General features: G+C 35.0%; 1 protein-coding gene across 1 annotated transcript in view; it reads right to left on the bottom strand.

The window, feature by feature from the left end:
• Positions 1 to 13,030: 13,030 nt before the first annotated feature.
• PALS2 (protein associated with LIN7 2, MAGUK p55 family member) overlaps positions 13,031 to 18,310 on the bottom strand; it is a 107,208-nt gene continuing 101,928 nt past the window's right edge. Inside the window, exons 11-12 of the mRNA XM_045564349.1 lie at positions 17,230 to 17,358; positions 13,031 to 13,475 (exon numbers count right to left, since the gene is read on the bottom strand). Coding sequence (XP_045420305.1) covers positions 13,299 to 13,475; positions 17,230 to 17,358 — 306 coding nt within the window. The 3' untranslated portion in view covers positions 13,031 to 13,298. The remainder of the gene's footprint in view (positions 13,476 to 17,229; positions 17,359 to 18,310) is intronic.

Raw genomic sequence — 18,310 nt, 5'->3', positions numbered from 1 at the left:
AGAAGAGGGGCACAGACCTTTGACCTCTGCACATTCCTTGCCAGCATTTGTGAAGCTTGAGGGCAGGCTCACCTCAACCCACTCCGCCTCATTCTTCCACCTTATTCTCTGGTGGAGAATAAGGACACACCTGGAAGTTCCAGGGCCCCAACTACCGCCTGGGGCAATAGAGTGCTTCTCCTGAGGATCTAGAGCTGGTCACAAGACCCAAAAACAACATTGTAGCTTGTTCCTTCCAGCAAGTGCCTACTGAAAGGGAGGTCAATTTGCACACCCTTTTACTGCACTTACTGACTCATCAAACGGGGGGTGGTCGATTCTCAACCACAAGCACCACACACTGGCTTAGAGATAAACTGGGCATGTCATTATCTAAACAAAAAAAAATCCAAAAGTAAGAAGCAACACCTGCTCCAGAGAAGGAATCAGCTAAAGAACTCCGGAAGTATGAAGAATCAGAGAAAGGACACTCCCAAAAGGGAACACCAGCTCTCTAGCTATGGATACCAACCAAAATCAGAATATTGAAATGGCAGAAGAATTCGAACATAGGCTGTAAGGTAGCTTAGTGAAATGCAAGATAAAATGGAAACCCAACACAAAGACACCACAAAAACAACAAAGGAAATGAATAAAAAATTCCTTCAAGAAAATAGAAAACACAGTGGAAAGCCTTAAGAATAGGTTAGATCAGGTAGAAGAAAGAATCTCAGAGCTTGAAGACAAAACCTTTTAATTAAACAAGTCAGTCACATAGAGAAATAAGAGGAATGAGCTATTCCTACATGAAATATGGGATTCTTTAAAAAGGCCTAATATAAGATCATAGGCATACCTGAAGGTAAAGAAGAAAACATACAAGGGTTGGAAAAACTACTTGAGGGAATAATTGAGGAAAATTTCCCTGGCCTGGCTATAAATCTAGATATCCAGATACAAGAAGCTCAAAGGACTCCTGCTAGAGTAATAGTAAAGAGGAAAACACCACAATACATAATCATCAGATGGGCCAAAGTAAGCATGAAAAGGCCCTCCTATGAGCCTTAAGGTGAAAGTAGCAGGTAACATAACAAGGAAAACACATAAGACTAACTGCAGACTTCTCACCTGAGACCTTATAAGCCAGAAGGGATTGGAGCCCCATTCTCAGTCTTCTCAAACAGAATAATGGCCAGACCAGAATTTTGTATCCTGCAAAACTAAGTTTTGATTATGAAGTAGAAGAAATAAAGACTTTCTCAGACAAGCAAACACAGAGGGAGTCTGTCAAGATGAGACCTGCCCTGCAGGAAGTACTCAAAACTGCATTACACATGGATTAGCACAATAGACACCCCCCAGTATGAAATCACCCAAAAGCTAAAGGTGAAAGGCCAGATACCACAATGGCTCAAGAGATAAAACAAAGCAACAAAGTTCTACTCAACAGGATGAACAGAAATCCATCACCACTTATCAATTCTTCCAATAAATGTGAATGGCTTGAAATTCCCCCTGAAGAGACAGAGGCTGGCTGAATGGATACATAAATATAAGCCACGTATCTGCTGTATCCAGGAAACACATCTAACCCAAAGGAATCATTCAGACTCAAGGTGAAGGGATGGAAAACAATATTCCACACAAATGGAAACCAAAAGATAGCTGGTGTAGCAGTTCTCGTATCAGATAACATAGTCTTTAAATCAACAAAAGTAATGAAAGGCAAAGATATTCATTATACAATGGTAAAGGGAACAATTCGACAAGACGACATAACAATCTTAAATATTCATGCGCCTAATACAGGTGCACCTAGATTCATAAAGCAAATCCTACCTGATCTAAACAAAATGATAAACAGCAGCACTGTAATAGCCAGGGACTTCAACACCCCTCTGACAGAATAGGACAGATCCAACAAATAGAAAACAAAGAAACGATGTGCTTAAACAGAACTCTAGAACAAATGGGCCTAACAGACATTTACAGAACATTCTATCCCAAAACTACTGAATATACATTCTTCTCATCAGCTCATGGGACATTCTCTAAGAATGATCACATCCTGGGCCACAAAACATGTCTCAACAAATTAAAAAAAAAAAACAGAAATGATACCATGCACTTTCTCAGACTACAGTGGAATAAAATTAGAAGTCAACTCCAACAGAAACACTTATCTGTACATAGAGTCACTAAACAACCTACTGCTAAATGATAGATCAAGGAGGAAATTAAGATGGAAATCAAAAGATTCCTTGCACTAAATGATAAATGGGCACACGTTATCAAAATCTGTGGGATACAGACAGCTAAAGCAGTTCTTAGCAGAAAATTCATAGCCATAAATGCCTATATCCAAAAAACAGGAAGATCACAAATCAACAATCTAATGAATTGTCTCTAAGAACTGGAAAAGGATGAGCAAACTAACCCCAACCCATCAGAAGAAAGAAATAACCAAGATCAGAGCAGAACTAAATGAAATCGATAATAAAAAAACCATACAGGAGATTAATGATACAAAAAGTTGGTTCTTTGAAACGATAAACAAAATTGACATGCCTCTCCCTAGATTAACCAGAAGCAGAAAAGAAAGGACTCTAAAAAACTCAATCAGGCATGAAAAAGGAGAAATTATGACTGATACCATGGAAATACAAAATATCATTGCTGAATACTATAAAAATCTCTATGTACATAAACTTGAAAATATGGAGGAAATGGACAAATTCACAGAAACACACAGCCTCCCTAGGCTCAATTAGGAAGAAATAGAATTCCTGAACAGACCAATATCAAGTACCAAAATTCAAGCAGCAATAATAAATCTTCAAAAAAAAAAGTCCTGGACCAGATGGTTTTAGACCTGAATTTTACCAGACCTACAAAGAAGAATGGGTACCTATCCTGCAAAAATTATTCCACAACATTGAGAAGGAAGGAATCCTCCCCCAACATGGTTTACAAAGCCAACATCACCTTGATAGCAAGGCCAGTAAAGGGCTGAATAAAAAAGAAAACTACAGACCAATACCCCCTACGAATACAGATGCAAAAATTCTCAATGAAATCCTAGCAAGCCGAATTGAGCTGCTCATCAAAAAAATAATTCATCACAATGAAGTGGGCTTCATCTTAGAGATGCAGGGATAGTTCAACATATGCAAATATATAAATGTAATTCACCACATAAATAGAAGTAAAAACAAAGACGATATGATCCTTTCAATAGACGTAGAAAAAGCAGTTGACAAAATTCAGCATCCTTTTATAAGAACTCTTAACAAAATAGGCATAGACGGGACTTACCTTAAAATGATAAAAGCCATAGATGACAAACCCAGAGACAACTTCATACTGAATAAGGAAAAATCAAAAGCATTCCTGCTTTGAACTGGAACCAGACAAGTTTGCCCTCTATTACCGCTTCTATTCAACGTAGTGCTGGAAGTCCTGGCCAGAGCAATAAGACAAGAGAAGGAAATCAAGGGCATCCAAATGGGGGGCAGAAGAGGTCAAACTGTTGCTCTTTGCTGATGATATGATCTTATATCAAGAAAACCCCAAAGATTCTGCCAAGAGACTCCTGGAATTGACAAATATATTCAGCAAAGTGTCAGGTTACAAAATCAATGTACACAAATCAGTAGCATTCATATTCACCAACAACAAACTGAGAACCAAATCAAAGACTTAATGCCTTTCACAATAGCAACAAAGAAAATAAAATACCTAGGAATACATTTTACTCAGGAAGTGAAGGACCTCTACAGGGAGAACTACAAAACACTGAGGAAGGAAATTGCAGAGGAAGTAAACAGATGGAAAATCATACCACGCTCATGGATTGGCAGAATCAATATTGTTAAAATGTGTATACTCCCCAAAGTGATCTACAGATTCAATGCAATTCCTATTAAAACACCAAAATCATTTTTTGCAGATCTAGAAAAAATAATTCTACACTTTATATAGAACCAGAGAAGACCCCATATAGCCAAAGCAACCTTAAGCAAAACAAAAACAAAACAAACAAATAAATGCATTGGGAGGCATTAATTTACTAGACTTTAAGCTATACTACAAGGCTACAGTAACCAAAGCAGCATGGTACTGGCACAATAACAGAGACACAGACCAATGGAACAGGACTGAGGACCCAGATATAAAACCATCCTCATGTAGTCATCTGATCTTTGACAAAGCAGACGAAAACATACACTGGGGAAAAGAATCCCTATTCAATAAATGGTGCTGGGAAAATTGGATAGCCACATGCAGAAATCTGAAACAGGATCTTTACCTCTCACTCTCATAAAAACCAACTCATGATGGATAACAGACTTAAACCTAAAGCATGAAACCATAAGCATTTTAGACGAGTATGTTGGAAAAACTCTTATAGACATTGGCCTAGGCAAAGAATTTATGATGAAGACCCCAAAATCAATTGCAGCAATAATAAAATAAATAAATGCAAAAATAAATGAGACCTGATTAAATTAAAAAGCTTCTGCATAGCCAAAGAAACTATCATTAGAGCAAATAGACAACCTACAGAATGGGAGAAAATATTTGCATGCTATACATCCAACAAGGGGCTGATAACTAGAATCTATACAGAACTCAGGAAAATCAAGGAAAAAAATCAAACAACCCCATTAAAAAGTGGGCAAAGGACATGAACAGAAACTTTTCTAAAGAAGACAGAGTAATGGCCCACAAACATGAAAAAATGCTCAACATCTCTAATCATCAGGGAAATGCAAATCAAAATCACAATGAGATATCACTTACTCCAGTGAGAATGGCTTTTATCAGAAAGTCCCCAAACAACAAATGCTGGCGTGGATGCAAAGAGAGAGGAACACTCATACACTGTTGATGGGACTGCAAACTAGTACAACCTCTATGGAAAGTAGTATGGAGATACCTCGAGGAACTAAAAGTAGAACTACCATTTGATCCAGCAATTCCATTACTGGGTATCTACCCAATAGAGAAAAAGACATTCTATAAAAAAGACATCTGCACTCAAATATTTATAGCCGCACAATTCATAGTTGCAAAGATGTGGAACAACCCAAGTGCCCATCAATAGATGAGTGGATTCATAAAATGTGGTATATGTATACCATGGAGTACTACTCAGCCATAAAAAAATATGGTAAGCTACCTCTTGTATTACCCTGGATGGAGCTGGAGCCCATTCTCTGAAGTATCAGAAACATAGAAAAACAAATACCACATGTACTCACCATTAAATTGGTACTAATTAATCAAAACTTATGTGCACATATAGGAGTAACATTCATCGGGTGTTGGGTAGGTGGCAGGGGTGGAGGGTATGGATAAACTCAACACCTAATAGGTGTGGTGCATGCTGTCTGGGGAATGTGCACACTGGTAGCTCTGACTCAGGTGGAGCAAAGGTAATTTATATAACCAAAGCATTTGTATTCCCATAATATTCTGAAATTAAAAAAAAAAGAATTGGCTATTGAAAAGGAGGTAGTTTTATGCTACTACAAGAGTTCCCAGCCTCCAGTTATTGTTGGACTTCCTAGCAGACACCTACAAAGATGTGGAGGGTGAGGCAGTGCTAGGCGTGGTTGCCACGAGGTGGAACTGGGCCTCCAAAAATTTCTTTAACTAGACAGTATATCCAGTTTCCTCATTAAAAAAAAAAAAGTATCCTTATTTACTGGTTGAGATCAAGAACCATACTTTTTTCCATAATTAGATTTGGAAACAATTTCTAGTAGCTCAGGTCACTTGGAAAATAGTAAACAAATGTATTATGTCCTAGAACAGCACAGGACAGCCACCTTACCTCTGATGTTTCCACTCATGAGAGAGGAATCACTTCTCCCATAAATGGATGCAGGAAGTACCACTGACATTAGTGTTGTTGGTCCATTAATGGCTCATTAAAGATATTCAAGACCTGGTCCCTGGAACCTGTGAATATGTTACCTTACATGGAAAAAGAGGAATTTGCAGATGTTTTTAAAGTTACAGACCTTGAGATGGGCAGATTATCCTGGATTATCTGGCAAGGCCCTTAAGGGAAAGAAAGCAGAAGAGTAAATCAAAGAGAGACTTGGCCCAAGAAAATGCAGGAACAACAAGGCCAGGAGAAAGAATCCATGTGCTGTTGCTGGCTCTGAAGATTGAAGGGGCCTGTGTAAGATGAGAGAGCAGTCCCTCTGACAGCCAGTAAGAAAACGAAGACCTCAGTCCTGTAACTGCATAGAACTGAAGTCAGCTAACAATCTGCATGAGCCTGGACACAGATTCTCCCCCAGACCTCCAGATAACAGCCCCAGCAGGCCCTGGCTGACACCTTGATTTTGGCTTGATGTCATCTGCATTAGACTTCAGACGTACAGAACTGAGATAATTTGTGTTCCTAAGCTGCTAAATTTGTGGTTATTTGTTATCGCAGTGATAGAAAACTAAGGTAGTATAAAATGGAAGAATGAAAAATTCCCAATTCTTCTGGAGATATCAGAAATACACTGTGCTAGTAATTTCTTAAGTGTGAGGTATAGAATCCAGGAAACTGCTTAGAACGGGTTGCAGAGGCCCTTTCTGGACAGAGGTGTGAGCCGTGCCCCACAGAGGGTTGGTTCACTGTCTTTCCCAGCAGGGTTTCTCTCTTTTCCAGCTACCTGGGAAGGGTCAAAGCATACCCCGCTGTCTAAACATAGAGGTCTTATTTTCTTGATCTCATATTTTAACCTTCCCTAATTCTGAAATTCTTACCTGGGCTGGGATAGAGGAATGGTTAGGGCTTCCTTGTTGAAGAATAAAGGCAGGTGAAAAATTTATTTAGGTGGGAAAAACTAAATGACATTAGGGGCTTTTTACAAAGGCTATTAGCACTTAAAAGAAGTTACCAAAGCTAATCTGAGGTCCTGTTATTTTATCTCTAAACCTTAGCTCTACCTATAAATGAAACACATTTTCGAATAGTAAATATTTATTTCTTTATACATACAAAAATATTTTACCAGGAGTATGTAATCTCACAGATTGAACGTTTCAGTAATTCTCATTTTGGGCAGCATATGGAAATACGTGAAAAGAAAAGATTTATAGGGACAGTTTCTGAAAAATCAATACTTAATTGATTTTATTTACACAAGAACAGCAGTAATGTTTCTTTTATACAGGAACTAGTAATACAATTATCTGGAAAGCATTAGCAATTAATTTTTATTTTTAAACTTCATCAGAAACTTACTTAAGCAGCTTGTTCAGCTTTGATTTTCAGATTGCTTACAAGCATTTTGCCCTCCATTAAAAAAAAAAGATTCTTTTCTACAATCACTTCAAAGACTAGAGGTTAAAAAAAAAAAAGCATGCATCTGTGTTCAAAGGAAAGCTGTATCAAAACAAACTGGGGAAAAAAAGGGAAGAATAAAAAATTCCCCCACACAGCAAAGTTTTCACATCAAATACTCATCATGGGCTCTCAGAGCTCAGCATAGCATGTAGAAAATTGCACTTTTTGCTGAACTCTAGTGTTTATTCTTCTACAAGAGAATCCAAGGTATCACTTCTTTAAAAAAAATCAGTTTTACTAAAGAAACAGGAACCAGTCAGTAGTGTTTTCTAAAAGAAGATATACAGCCAAAAGAAATATTTGTCTTATATTTCAAGAACAGATGTAGCTGAGCTATGCCTGAAATCCGGTTCTACCTGAAAAGACGAAGGCATTTCTTATTTGGACCATCCTCTCTTATTTAAGAAAATGAGATGAAAACCACCCATTTTAACTGTAATGACTTCTGGTTTAATGTTGGTGATTTATAGCTGATGAGTTTTTAATGCTACACTTTTTTCCTCTGTAAGTTAGTTCATTAGGCTTTCTCCAAGCTCCCAGGCCATCCTGAGTAATGGGAGGAAAGCCAAATTTCAGATATGGCCTGTCATATTTATATATGTTGCTACTCCGGGCTTGCTGTTGGCTAAAGTACAATAAACAGATCTATTTCCAACATTTAAAATAAAATCTTTTGGCTTCTATTGGTAAGTAACAATACCTATTGCATGGGACTCAAAGACAGTTGTTCTACAAGCAATAAATCATTTAATCTTCAAAGTTATAAGCAGCATTTACTTTAACTACAGACGTATTCATTTAGTTTGTGCTGGAGATTAGAAAACAGTAAGAGTAGGGGAAGGAAAAAAAAAGAATTGTTGCTTCTGACTGACTTTCGTGGAGATAAGTCAGATTTATCACAGCAGTGCATTATCAGCCAATGAAGGGGAAACAGAAGAGAAAGCAATAACTAAAATGGATTAATGTCTGGATTTTGAGGCTCACTAGCTGGACCTAACTGTGAATGTTTTTTCCTATAAAGACACAGATGCCTTTGAAACTTAATGCTATGGGTTAAACAATAGGGCTGCAGTGATAAGTTTCAGGCATAAGGATAAAATAGGACAGCTTTAGGGAGCAAAGACCAGAGTCTGTTCTGAGGTAAAAGAGTACTGGATTGCTTAAATTTTGTTTGATTTGTGAGCGGTCGGTCTGTCAGGCAGCAAGGACATGTCAAGGGTTTGGAATTAGAATGGGATTCTAAACTAAAAGGAACCTTCTAACTAGAACCACTAAGCGAGCAGAACAGACTCTCTTCTAAGCTGGAACTACATCCTTGGGGCTGTTTTAAAACCGGAGGTAGGATTTCTGAATGGTTCATTCCCATTCATTACATTACTTCGAGAAAGAGGTACACGTTAAAAGAACTAAATGATAAAAAGGAGCCCAATAAGGATATTCCAGTTAAGCATTTACCACACTACAGTTATAAATTACTTTCTATAATTTAAGGTGAAGACAAATATTAACTTAGCCCTATTTAATAAGTAAAATATTAAAAGTGAAGGGAGACATAAATTTTATCAAACATCACATGGTCAGAAGTCAGAATTAGTATCTTTGCCAGTAGATGTACACTATCTACATACAAGTGTACATAAAACTACACTCTTATCACTGGAGAATATTTTAAGAAAGTACTGCCAAAGTGGTGCAAACCATGCTCCTTACCTTGAAAATGAGATATCATTCTTTCACTTTTTTGTGTAACAAGAACTCATGTTTGATTCTGTGCATTTTTTCAAAAACCATTCTAAGAACACGGAAGGTAACATGATGAATTATGGGAAATATTAAAAAAATGACTATAACTTGAAAAATTCTAGAACAAAAATGCAATTTAAAAATAATCTTACCTTACAAAATTATAGAATTGTCATCTTCCTCAGGTATAGAACATATACTTACATAAAAACTGATATGATGCTGAATTATTAGTCAAAAGTTTGTGAATAATATTCACTTGTACTATATACAACAATCTCATTATTTAAAACATTCAATTTCTCCCAAGAACTCCAAATACATTACAAACATTATTACATAAATTCTCATAGCAAATCTCTTGGAATGAGAGCAGGTATCAAAATCTCTAAGCCTGAATCATATCATAAATTCATTCAAAGGTTTAAATAAGTATTTCCCAAGAGGCTTCCATCCAGAACTCTATCCTTTTTCCTTAAGAAAATGAAATCATAATAATGAATGATTATTTTCTGAGCTTAATCCCTCATATATTTTTCAGAAAGGAGATTAGCATCAGCTTCAAGGTAGAACCAGAGTCTTTTAAAACAATCTATAAAAAGTTTCAGAATGTCTAAGAATTGGGAGTAATTAAAAATTTTAGAACACTAGTTATACTTACATGGGTGAACATATTTTTATTATTTATGTATTTGGGGAGAATTTTACATATTATACATATAGCTATATATATATGATGACTCAAACATTTAAAAATGAACTGCTATCCATTAATATGTACATAAAACTTCAGGATTGCCTTTTTCATATTTAGTATAAAGATTCATTATTATAAAATCACTGGCTCTCTAGCCTGTCATTTCTAGATAGTGGAGTGCTATTTCAGAAGTCATAAAAGTAAAATGTAAGTAGATTATTATTTTGACCAATTTTTAAAACTTTTATCTTCAGTATTTGCCAATTTAAAATAATTTTACCTAACCCTATGACTATCCATGTTGAAGTCAACTCCAATCACTGGGATCATGACACTTGTTATACATAAAAGTAAGTTTTATTTAAAATTTTTAAAGCAAGAATCATCTTTTTTTGTCATTGGCATATTATGGTCAAAACAGTATCTGCCATAATCTATAATGTCACACTATTGTATTTGATTGCTAATTTGGATTATTTTATAAACTTGTCTTAATAATCAATTTGCTGTTCTAAAGGAAACATCTCCTTATAAGCGACTATAAAGATTATAAATTTATTAGATTCTAGAATCTAGGCTTTAGGCTGCTATTGCTGTAGTTATACTGGGTTTCTGAAACAATTTCTATTTTAGAAAGCTATGTTCAGCAATTGAATAGAGCTAGCCAAAATAAACAAAGTCCTGATGTATTTGACATTTGATATTATCCAAATATCACAAAGAAATGGAGACTGCATGGCTGTAATGAAGGTGAAAATTCTATGTGTAGGGAATCACATGTATTCCACTAGTTACGGTTAAATGACTTATCCAGGACATCACCTCTACAACTATTTGTACATTTGAAAATGAAAAAAAAAATATATGTATATAATCTTTAGTTGTATATAGTCATGCCCTGAATGCTGAATGTGGACACTCCCATGTCCACAAGGAACCCTCAGGCACATTAATGTATTGGCACATCATGCTTCCCAAAAGCATATGCATGTTTGTGTATTTTAACTATTACCAATTGTTCAACATCACTTTAAGCCATTTTCTCTTCAGTATAGCTCATTATCTTAGACCGTCCCAAAAGAGAAGTTCACGTTTCCTTGATCACAAGTATACTCTCATGACCTAAGAAGAATGCTGGGGCCTCTGGGGCTTCTTGCCCCAGCATAGCACCGCTGGTTCCTGCAGACTAAGATGGGACATGGATTTCAAACTTGATAATTCTTCATTGAGATACAACGAACTTTTCTAAATTTATTCTCTTCAGCATTGGTATGTAGACTGAAATGAACTAAACTGCATAATTTCATTTTATATTGGGAGGAATCTAATATGCATTAAGTAATCAATCATGAATACCATTTATAATAGAAATAATTCCTTTAAGTACACACTATTTTCTAATAATATGTATTTTATGTCACACGATAAGGCTAACAATATATATGTTGTAAAGGTTATCTCTATTGTACCAAAATGGTTGCAATATTTTTCAGATAAACCTCTTGTGCTGCTATAATTATACCAAAGCTGTTTAGAGAGGCTCCATGCAGCAGCACGAAGGTATGTTGGAGAATACTACACATTTCCTGAGAATGCAGAACTGAAATTTCTATTTAAATTTACAGTGTGTTGAAACATTAAGTCATAGGACATCACCTTCATACTGTGCTTTGATTCACGTTGCTTTGAGAAGCCAAGAATTTGGTGTAAATATACATGATTTAAAAGTTCCAAAGTTATTAAAAGAGTATAATCAGCTTTGTCACCAATTTCCTATCCTAGAACAAGGAACATGAATTTATGTTCTGGCTATAAAATTCTAGAATTAAAAAAAAAACACCTATAGATTTCCAATTTTAATAATATAGCAACTTGGGTGTTTTGTTTTATTGTGAAAAAGATTTAAAACAATGTGTGAATACTACTTATTGTCATATATTTTCTCTTTCCTCAAAGTCCTCCCAGCTGGCATTGGAATGTGACAGCTTTGGTGAGGAAAAAAACAAATTCAGCAGCCAGGTGTCTGGTGCTTATCACCAGACAAAGATGACTACCAATATTTAAGCACCTAACCCTTTGATGTATATGAACACTGTTTATGTGAAAAGATAGCAGCAATATAAAGTATGGTAAATTTGTGTTAATGATGAGCTGCATCTCCCAATATATTTTAAGAAGAATTTCTACCATCCAAGAATCCTAAAGGAAGATATTAACTAAGGTGAATGCAGAAATTTGTATGTCAATGCATTTAAAGGAAAACTTTTTTCCCTAATCATGAAACAAAAAAGTGCATTTCTTAAGAGAAATGTAAAAAATATATAAAACATTATTTAATATACTATATAATATATATAATATACATATTATATAATGTATATATTTTGTGTGTGTGTATATATATATATAAAACAGCTGACAATTATTTCCCAATTTTTCAAATTGTTGAATCGATTTGGTTCTCAACACAACAAATAGAACAGGTATCCTAAGACCACATCACATTTCAAAAAGCACATTGATCATTCACAAAAACCCCCAAATGCAAACTTAGAGGCATCTTTAAACATCACAGAAATTTGCAGAGGCATGATACATTTGCTGACCATATCCTAATTTAAAAAACCATTTAAAGCAGTAGGTTCATTTTGTCAGTTAAAGTTTTACATGTGAAAATAAATAAACTTTCTCCAAGTGTCATTTTGCTTTAAGGTTTTATAGGATAAGGCACTCTCTCAGTCTGCATGACCTTGCTTCCAGCCCCAGAACGTACTGTGTACATGTTAAATTAGTTAGCATCAGCATGTCACTGCAACAAATAAAAAGAATAACCTCGTAAGAGAGTGCAAGATATTGCTCTTCAATTTTTCACTAAAGATAGAAATGAAGAGACGAAACTAATATATCTGTATAAATTAGAATGGATAGCCATACATCTTTGAAATAATGAAACCATGTGAATTGAACAGACTTCTGATGTCAGATTTAAATGGTAGTAGACTAGCTGTAGCACTGATATTAAAATTCTGCTTCTGTAAGAAATTCAGTTAAGAAGATCAATAATTACTATTTTCTTCTATTAAGAGTAACTGACCCTTCACTAGTTAAATACTGAACTAAATAACAGCATTACAAAACTATTTCAAGTAGTATTCATTATCACAGTGAAAAATGTGAGACCAATGTTAGAGTGAATGATTTGAAAATTCCTTTGATGAAAAAGGCAAGGGTACTAAATCAAAACATATACAAAATGCTTCAACGCATTTCTTTATGTGATATGAATAGAAAGATTATCCATAAAAAGTTAGAAAAATTAAGATAAATTATATATTAGTACACCTTCCCAACCACATTTTATATAAAAATTCAGAATAGTGTACTGTTATTTCAATCTACATAATAAAAATGCCTGGACTTGGCAGATTTCTTCTATCTGTGCATGTATTTTCTCAGCAGAAGGTTTATTTGTTGCAGTCACTTTTTAAAAGTTTAATTTTAATTGTTAACCTTACTGAGTCATCAGTAAACCCAGGTGATGGGGACCCACTGTGGTTCCATTCTCAGTTTCTCTATGGCAGTTTGTAGTTTTTCAAAGGCTTTGTCTAGATTGTCATTTATGATGATCAAATCAAAATAATGGTTGTATGCTCTCTGAATCCGTGCACTTTCATCCACTGTTTTCTTCAAGTCAGAGTCCTGTTGAACAGTTTTAAAAGGAAATGCTTATGTTATAATGCATATTTACTTGTTTAAACTCCAACTAAAAGTGAATGTAAGTAATAAGTAGGTTAGATATGTTTATTGTAATTCTGATATGAATCTTCAAAATTCAATCTATAGAGTGTTAAAGAAGAAAGACATCACTGTTCATATCCTAGTCTTTCCAGCTATACTCATGTTTACATTTCTGAGTATTCTGTATCTTCTGCTTCACTGATATTAGGATAAGATTCCTAATTAAGAGTGCTGACAATAATCTAAGGGTGAATCTAAGGTAAAGAAAGAATTATTGCAGATGACTGGTTTTTAGCTTAATGATATCATCCTTTTGGAAAGATTTTTATCTTACGGCCTATGTAAATTGTGGAACCCAATTTGCAGTGACTGTTAAGCTCAAAACCAAATGTGCTGCCTATTTCTAAGAAAGTCAGAGAATCTTAGAGAAGTGTATTTTGAAGAGTAACTTTACCTACTGCCCAGCCCCCACCAAAACACACTCACACACTTTTTTGTCCTAATATTCTTTATATTTCATAAAGCAGTTCTAATCATTTTGAAATGACACAGGGAGTACCTAAGTAAGTAATGGGCTCTGTGTGAGCAAGAAAAGCTTTGCATAAAATCACAAGTGTTTTGAAATTTCACTATATTTCTACATATTCTACAAATACTGAGTTCCTACACTAAAATGTCTATTATGTTTCAGAATCAGTGGATATATCAATGAGTAGGACACAGAGAGTGCTCCTACCCTTTAGTGAAAAAGACAGTTTATCTCTTACTTATTTTATGTTTTAATTTATTTATGTTATAAACATAAAATATTGCAAGTTGTAATAAGTACTATGAAAGAAACAAACCAGGTACAAAGAACTGTAAGAGATCTTCTTTAAATAAAGTAATTAGAAAGACACTGAGTAAATGACATTTAAGCTGAGTACTAAAGGAAAATACGAAGGTGGGCATGTGTATAGTGGGTGAAAGAACATTCCAAGCAGAGAAAATAGCAATGCAGGGAATAAGAGAAATGACCCTGGTGCATCTAAGATACTGAAAAAAGACTAGAATGTATGGAGGGCTTGGAGGTGGGTAGGTCACGGAGGACCCATATGCGATGGAAAGACTTCTGTGTGTCCTGAGTGGGAATGTGACACAGCACGAGTGGAAGCAAGATGACTGATGGCATCATCCAGGTCAGAGAAAAGGGCAGCTTGGATTATGATGGGGGCAGAGGAGATGGAAATAACACCAGACTAGAAATTTATTTTGGTGACAAAAGCATCAGGATTAGTTTTTCACATTATCAGGATGTGAAAAGAAAGCAAAATGAACAAATCAAGGGTAGCCTTTGGGTTTCTGGATTGAGTAAATGGGAGGCTGTAGAAGATACAGAGTTGAGGGTCAGGGAGTGCATAATTTTTGGAGGAAAACAAAGTGTTCTACTCTGTATATGGTAAGTTTCAGATGTCTGTGAGGCATCTAAGTGGAGACATCAAGCAGGTGACTGGTTATAGGAATTGGAGCTCTGAGGTCTAGGCCCACTGTATATAAATCATTAAAATAACAATGGTATGCATGTAAATGATTTTGATGAAAACATGGGATAGTGTAGAGAGAGAAGGGGATCCACCCACTAGGCCTGAGGAACCCTAATACTTATATTAATACTTTGGTTAATACTTTCACTTAGATTGCTAAATAAGTTTGAAACAACTAAAATATCTTTGATCACAGATGTATAAACAGGCCACAATTCAACTTGAAGCAATTCTTACCTATTATAGTCATTAGCAATCTGATTTCTTAAAAAAAAAACAAAACCCCAAATCCTGTAACAATAATGGAATATGTCATACAGATGGAAAAGGGATAAAGACTCTCTCTCTAAGGCTATATAGTGGACTCCAGGATTTACTGGTAATAGAAAAATGCAGGCAGACTATGGTATATAATAAGCTACCATTTATGTAAGAAATGGAGGAAGGAGGACACACATACAAACTTGCTTATATTAAAAAATAAAATAGTAGAGTTGGCTACCAATAACAGCCGCCTATGAGTGGGAGAGAATAGAGTGGAGAGGACAGAGAAAAGCTAGATTTATCTTTAAGATCTATGTTACAACCACACAGAAAGGAATTATTTCAGTGACTTTAAAATAAAATAATTAACATCTAGTGGGATATATCCTAAGATCAATTAAATAAAAGCCTGAAACTTTTATCTTAATATCAACAGGAATCAAGATTTTCAGGATAAGAGGAAAAAAGGCAAATATAAAGTCAAAGAAGTAAAAATAATGTAAAGTTTGAATTGGAATTATCAAATTGACCTAATGATGTATGTTTTCTAAAAACGAAAAATACATTTCCTACCTCTAGTTACTGAAAAGGTCTAGAAACAATGTCCAACTGAGTTGAAGATACACCCTTAGAGACTATATTCTCTTTAAGTACCGTTTCCCTCTAAAAGAAACCAGGACTTTTGGATAGCTGGTTTGGGGTCTGGGCCAGGAAATGTAGAATAACCTGGAATAGCTTGTCATATCAGAAAGCAAAGAATCATCAAAGACTATTGGAATTGTGTTAAAAAGACTCAGAAGCCAAGTTGAATAGGCTCCTACTTACTAGCTGAAGACAGGACAATTTAAACATCAAAAAGAATAATAACTGACCTAAGTACACAGAGAGGAAATACTGCAAGTGACTTTAAAGCAGAGGGATTTGACTACACATACTTAGTGGGATATACTCTAAGGATAGAAAGAACTGGGTGGGGGCTGGATGTTCACAGTAATCATACCACTGGTGGTTGTGCTGATATACTTATTGTGTTGATATACTCATACTGTTGACATACAAACTGTGGTGTTTGTACTGTGGAATAAAGCAAATGAACAATTATCTGTGATATTCTAATTTTAACATTTCAAGTGTTTTAAGAATTGGAATATTCAGCTTAAGAGAAAGGAATTAGACATATAAAAGCAGTTAATCCTGTAATCCTGAATTTGATTGGGTCCTGATTGAAACAAATCAACTGTAAAAAAATTATAAATTCTTGGAAAAATTCAAATATAGATGATATTAAGCTATTACTTATTAATTTTTGTGTATTAATATTATGATCATGTTTTAAAAGTCTATCTTTTATAGATAAATATTAAAGTATGGGTGACATAATATCAAAAGTTTGCTTCAAAATAATTCAAGGTGAAGGAGGAAGTGGGGAGGGGTCTGACCAAAACAAGAATTGCCATGTATTATTGAAGCTAGGTAATGGTACATGGGTGCTCATTTTTCCCTCTTTTGTATATATTTTAAAATTTTCGTAATATGAAAAAGGAGAGAGGGAGAAAAAGAGAAAACATGGAACAGAAATTAAACACCAGAATACCTAACTCTACCAGTAATAAACCAGATGATGAACATGCTTGTTAATGGTCTTGGAGCACAGTTACCTCATTAGTGAAAAGAGGGGGTTGGATTAATATGTATATTTTAATACTGGTCTATTTCATTTTACAAAAGGAAACTATTTTTTTTTTTAAGCAAAGTGAACAATGACTTTCAAGTAAAAGTAATACTGTTCCAAATCCTAACTACATCTAGTGAATGAATTTTTATTTTATGACACCTTATATATGTTTATTTCATAAGCATAATTAGACTTAAACATGCTCAAAAGAAAAGTAAAAATTTTTAAAAGGAAAAGAATATTGTTAGCTCACCGTCAAAAGCTTGGTAGTGATTCCCGCATCTACCACAGCCTTGTGCATGGCACGTAACGTCTCTAGCTCTGGAGCAGCGATAAATACCACATAGGGCATAAATTCAGATGTCCTCAACACTTTCAGTGCCTACATAGAAGAATAATTATAAACCAATTCATGTAGTATAAGAACTTGAATTATGCTATGCTTTAGTATAAATAAAAGTATATCTGCCCTCTTCCTAAAGATTAAGGACATAATTTAATATCTGTCTCCTTCCTGTCCTTCTGATTCCATGTAATACTTTCCTAAAGCAGTGATCCATTTATCTTGTTCTGAACTCAGTCTCACTCCTCTGTTCCTCTTGAACAAAGGAAAGTATAAAACTTAATGACCTAAAAATCATTAAGAGTGATGTAAACTCTTTCTATGTTAATTGTAGAATTCTGTTAATATTGAAAAAAGTAGAATAACCTTAGTGTTAATTAATTGGAGAGTGGTAAATAAATGTACTTCCATATTTTGAAGTACTATGCAGCAACTACACAGAAAAAGAGCTCTACAGTAACTGACATGAAAAGATCTTCAAGAAATACTGTTTAATAACAATGAAAAACCCTAAAGAATCTGTATAGAATTTTTCCATTTATGTGAAAGGAAACAACAAAAACAGAAAACCCATTAATTATATATTTGTATTTAAGGCATATAAAATGACTAGAAAAACACTTACCAATTAACAATATTTATCTCTGAGTAGGGAAGTAAGGTTGGGCTGAGTGTAGAGGAGTGGGAAGAGATGGGTTAAGAGAGATGTGGAATAAGAATAAAATGAATTGTGTGTGTGTTTGTGTGTGTGTGTTTGTTTAAGGTGAGAGGAGGAATGACTTCAATTTTTTATTTTTTTATTTTTTGGGACAGGGTCTTGCTCTGTTGCCCAGGCTGGGATGCAGTGGCATCATCATAGCTCACTGCAACTTCAAACTCTTGGGCTCAAGTGATCCTCCTACTTCAGCCTCCTGAGTAGCTGGGACTACAGGCCCACACCACTATTTCTATTTTTTGTAGAGATAGTGTCTTGCTATGTTGCCCAGACTGG

Source organism: Lemur catta, chromosome 11 (genome assembly GCF_020740605.2).
Source record: "Lemur catta isolate mLemCat1 chromosome 11, mLemCat1.pri, whole genome shotgun sequence".
Taxonomy (NCBI): Eukaryota; Metazoa; Chordata; class Mammalia; order Primates; family Lemuridae; genus Lemur; species Lemur catta.
This window is presented reverse-complemented; position numbering and strand designations above follow the sequence as displayed.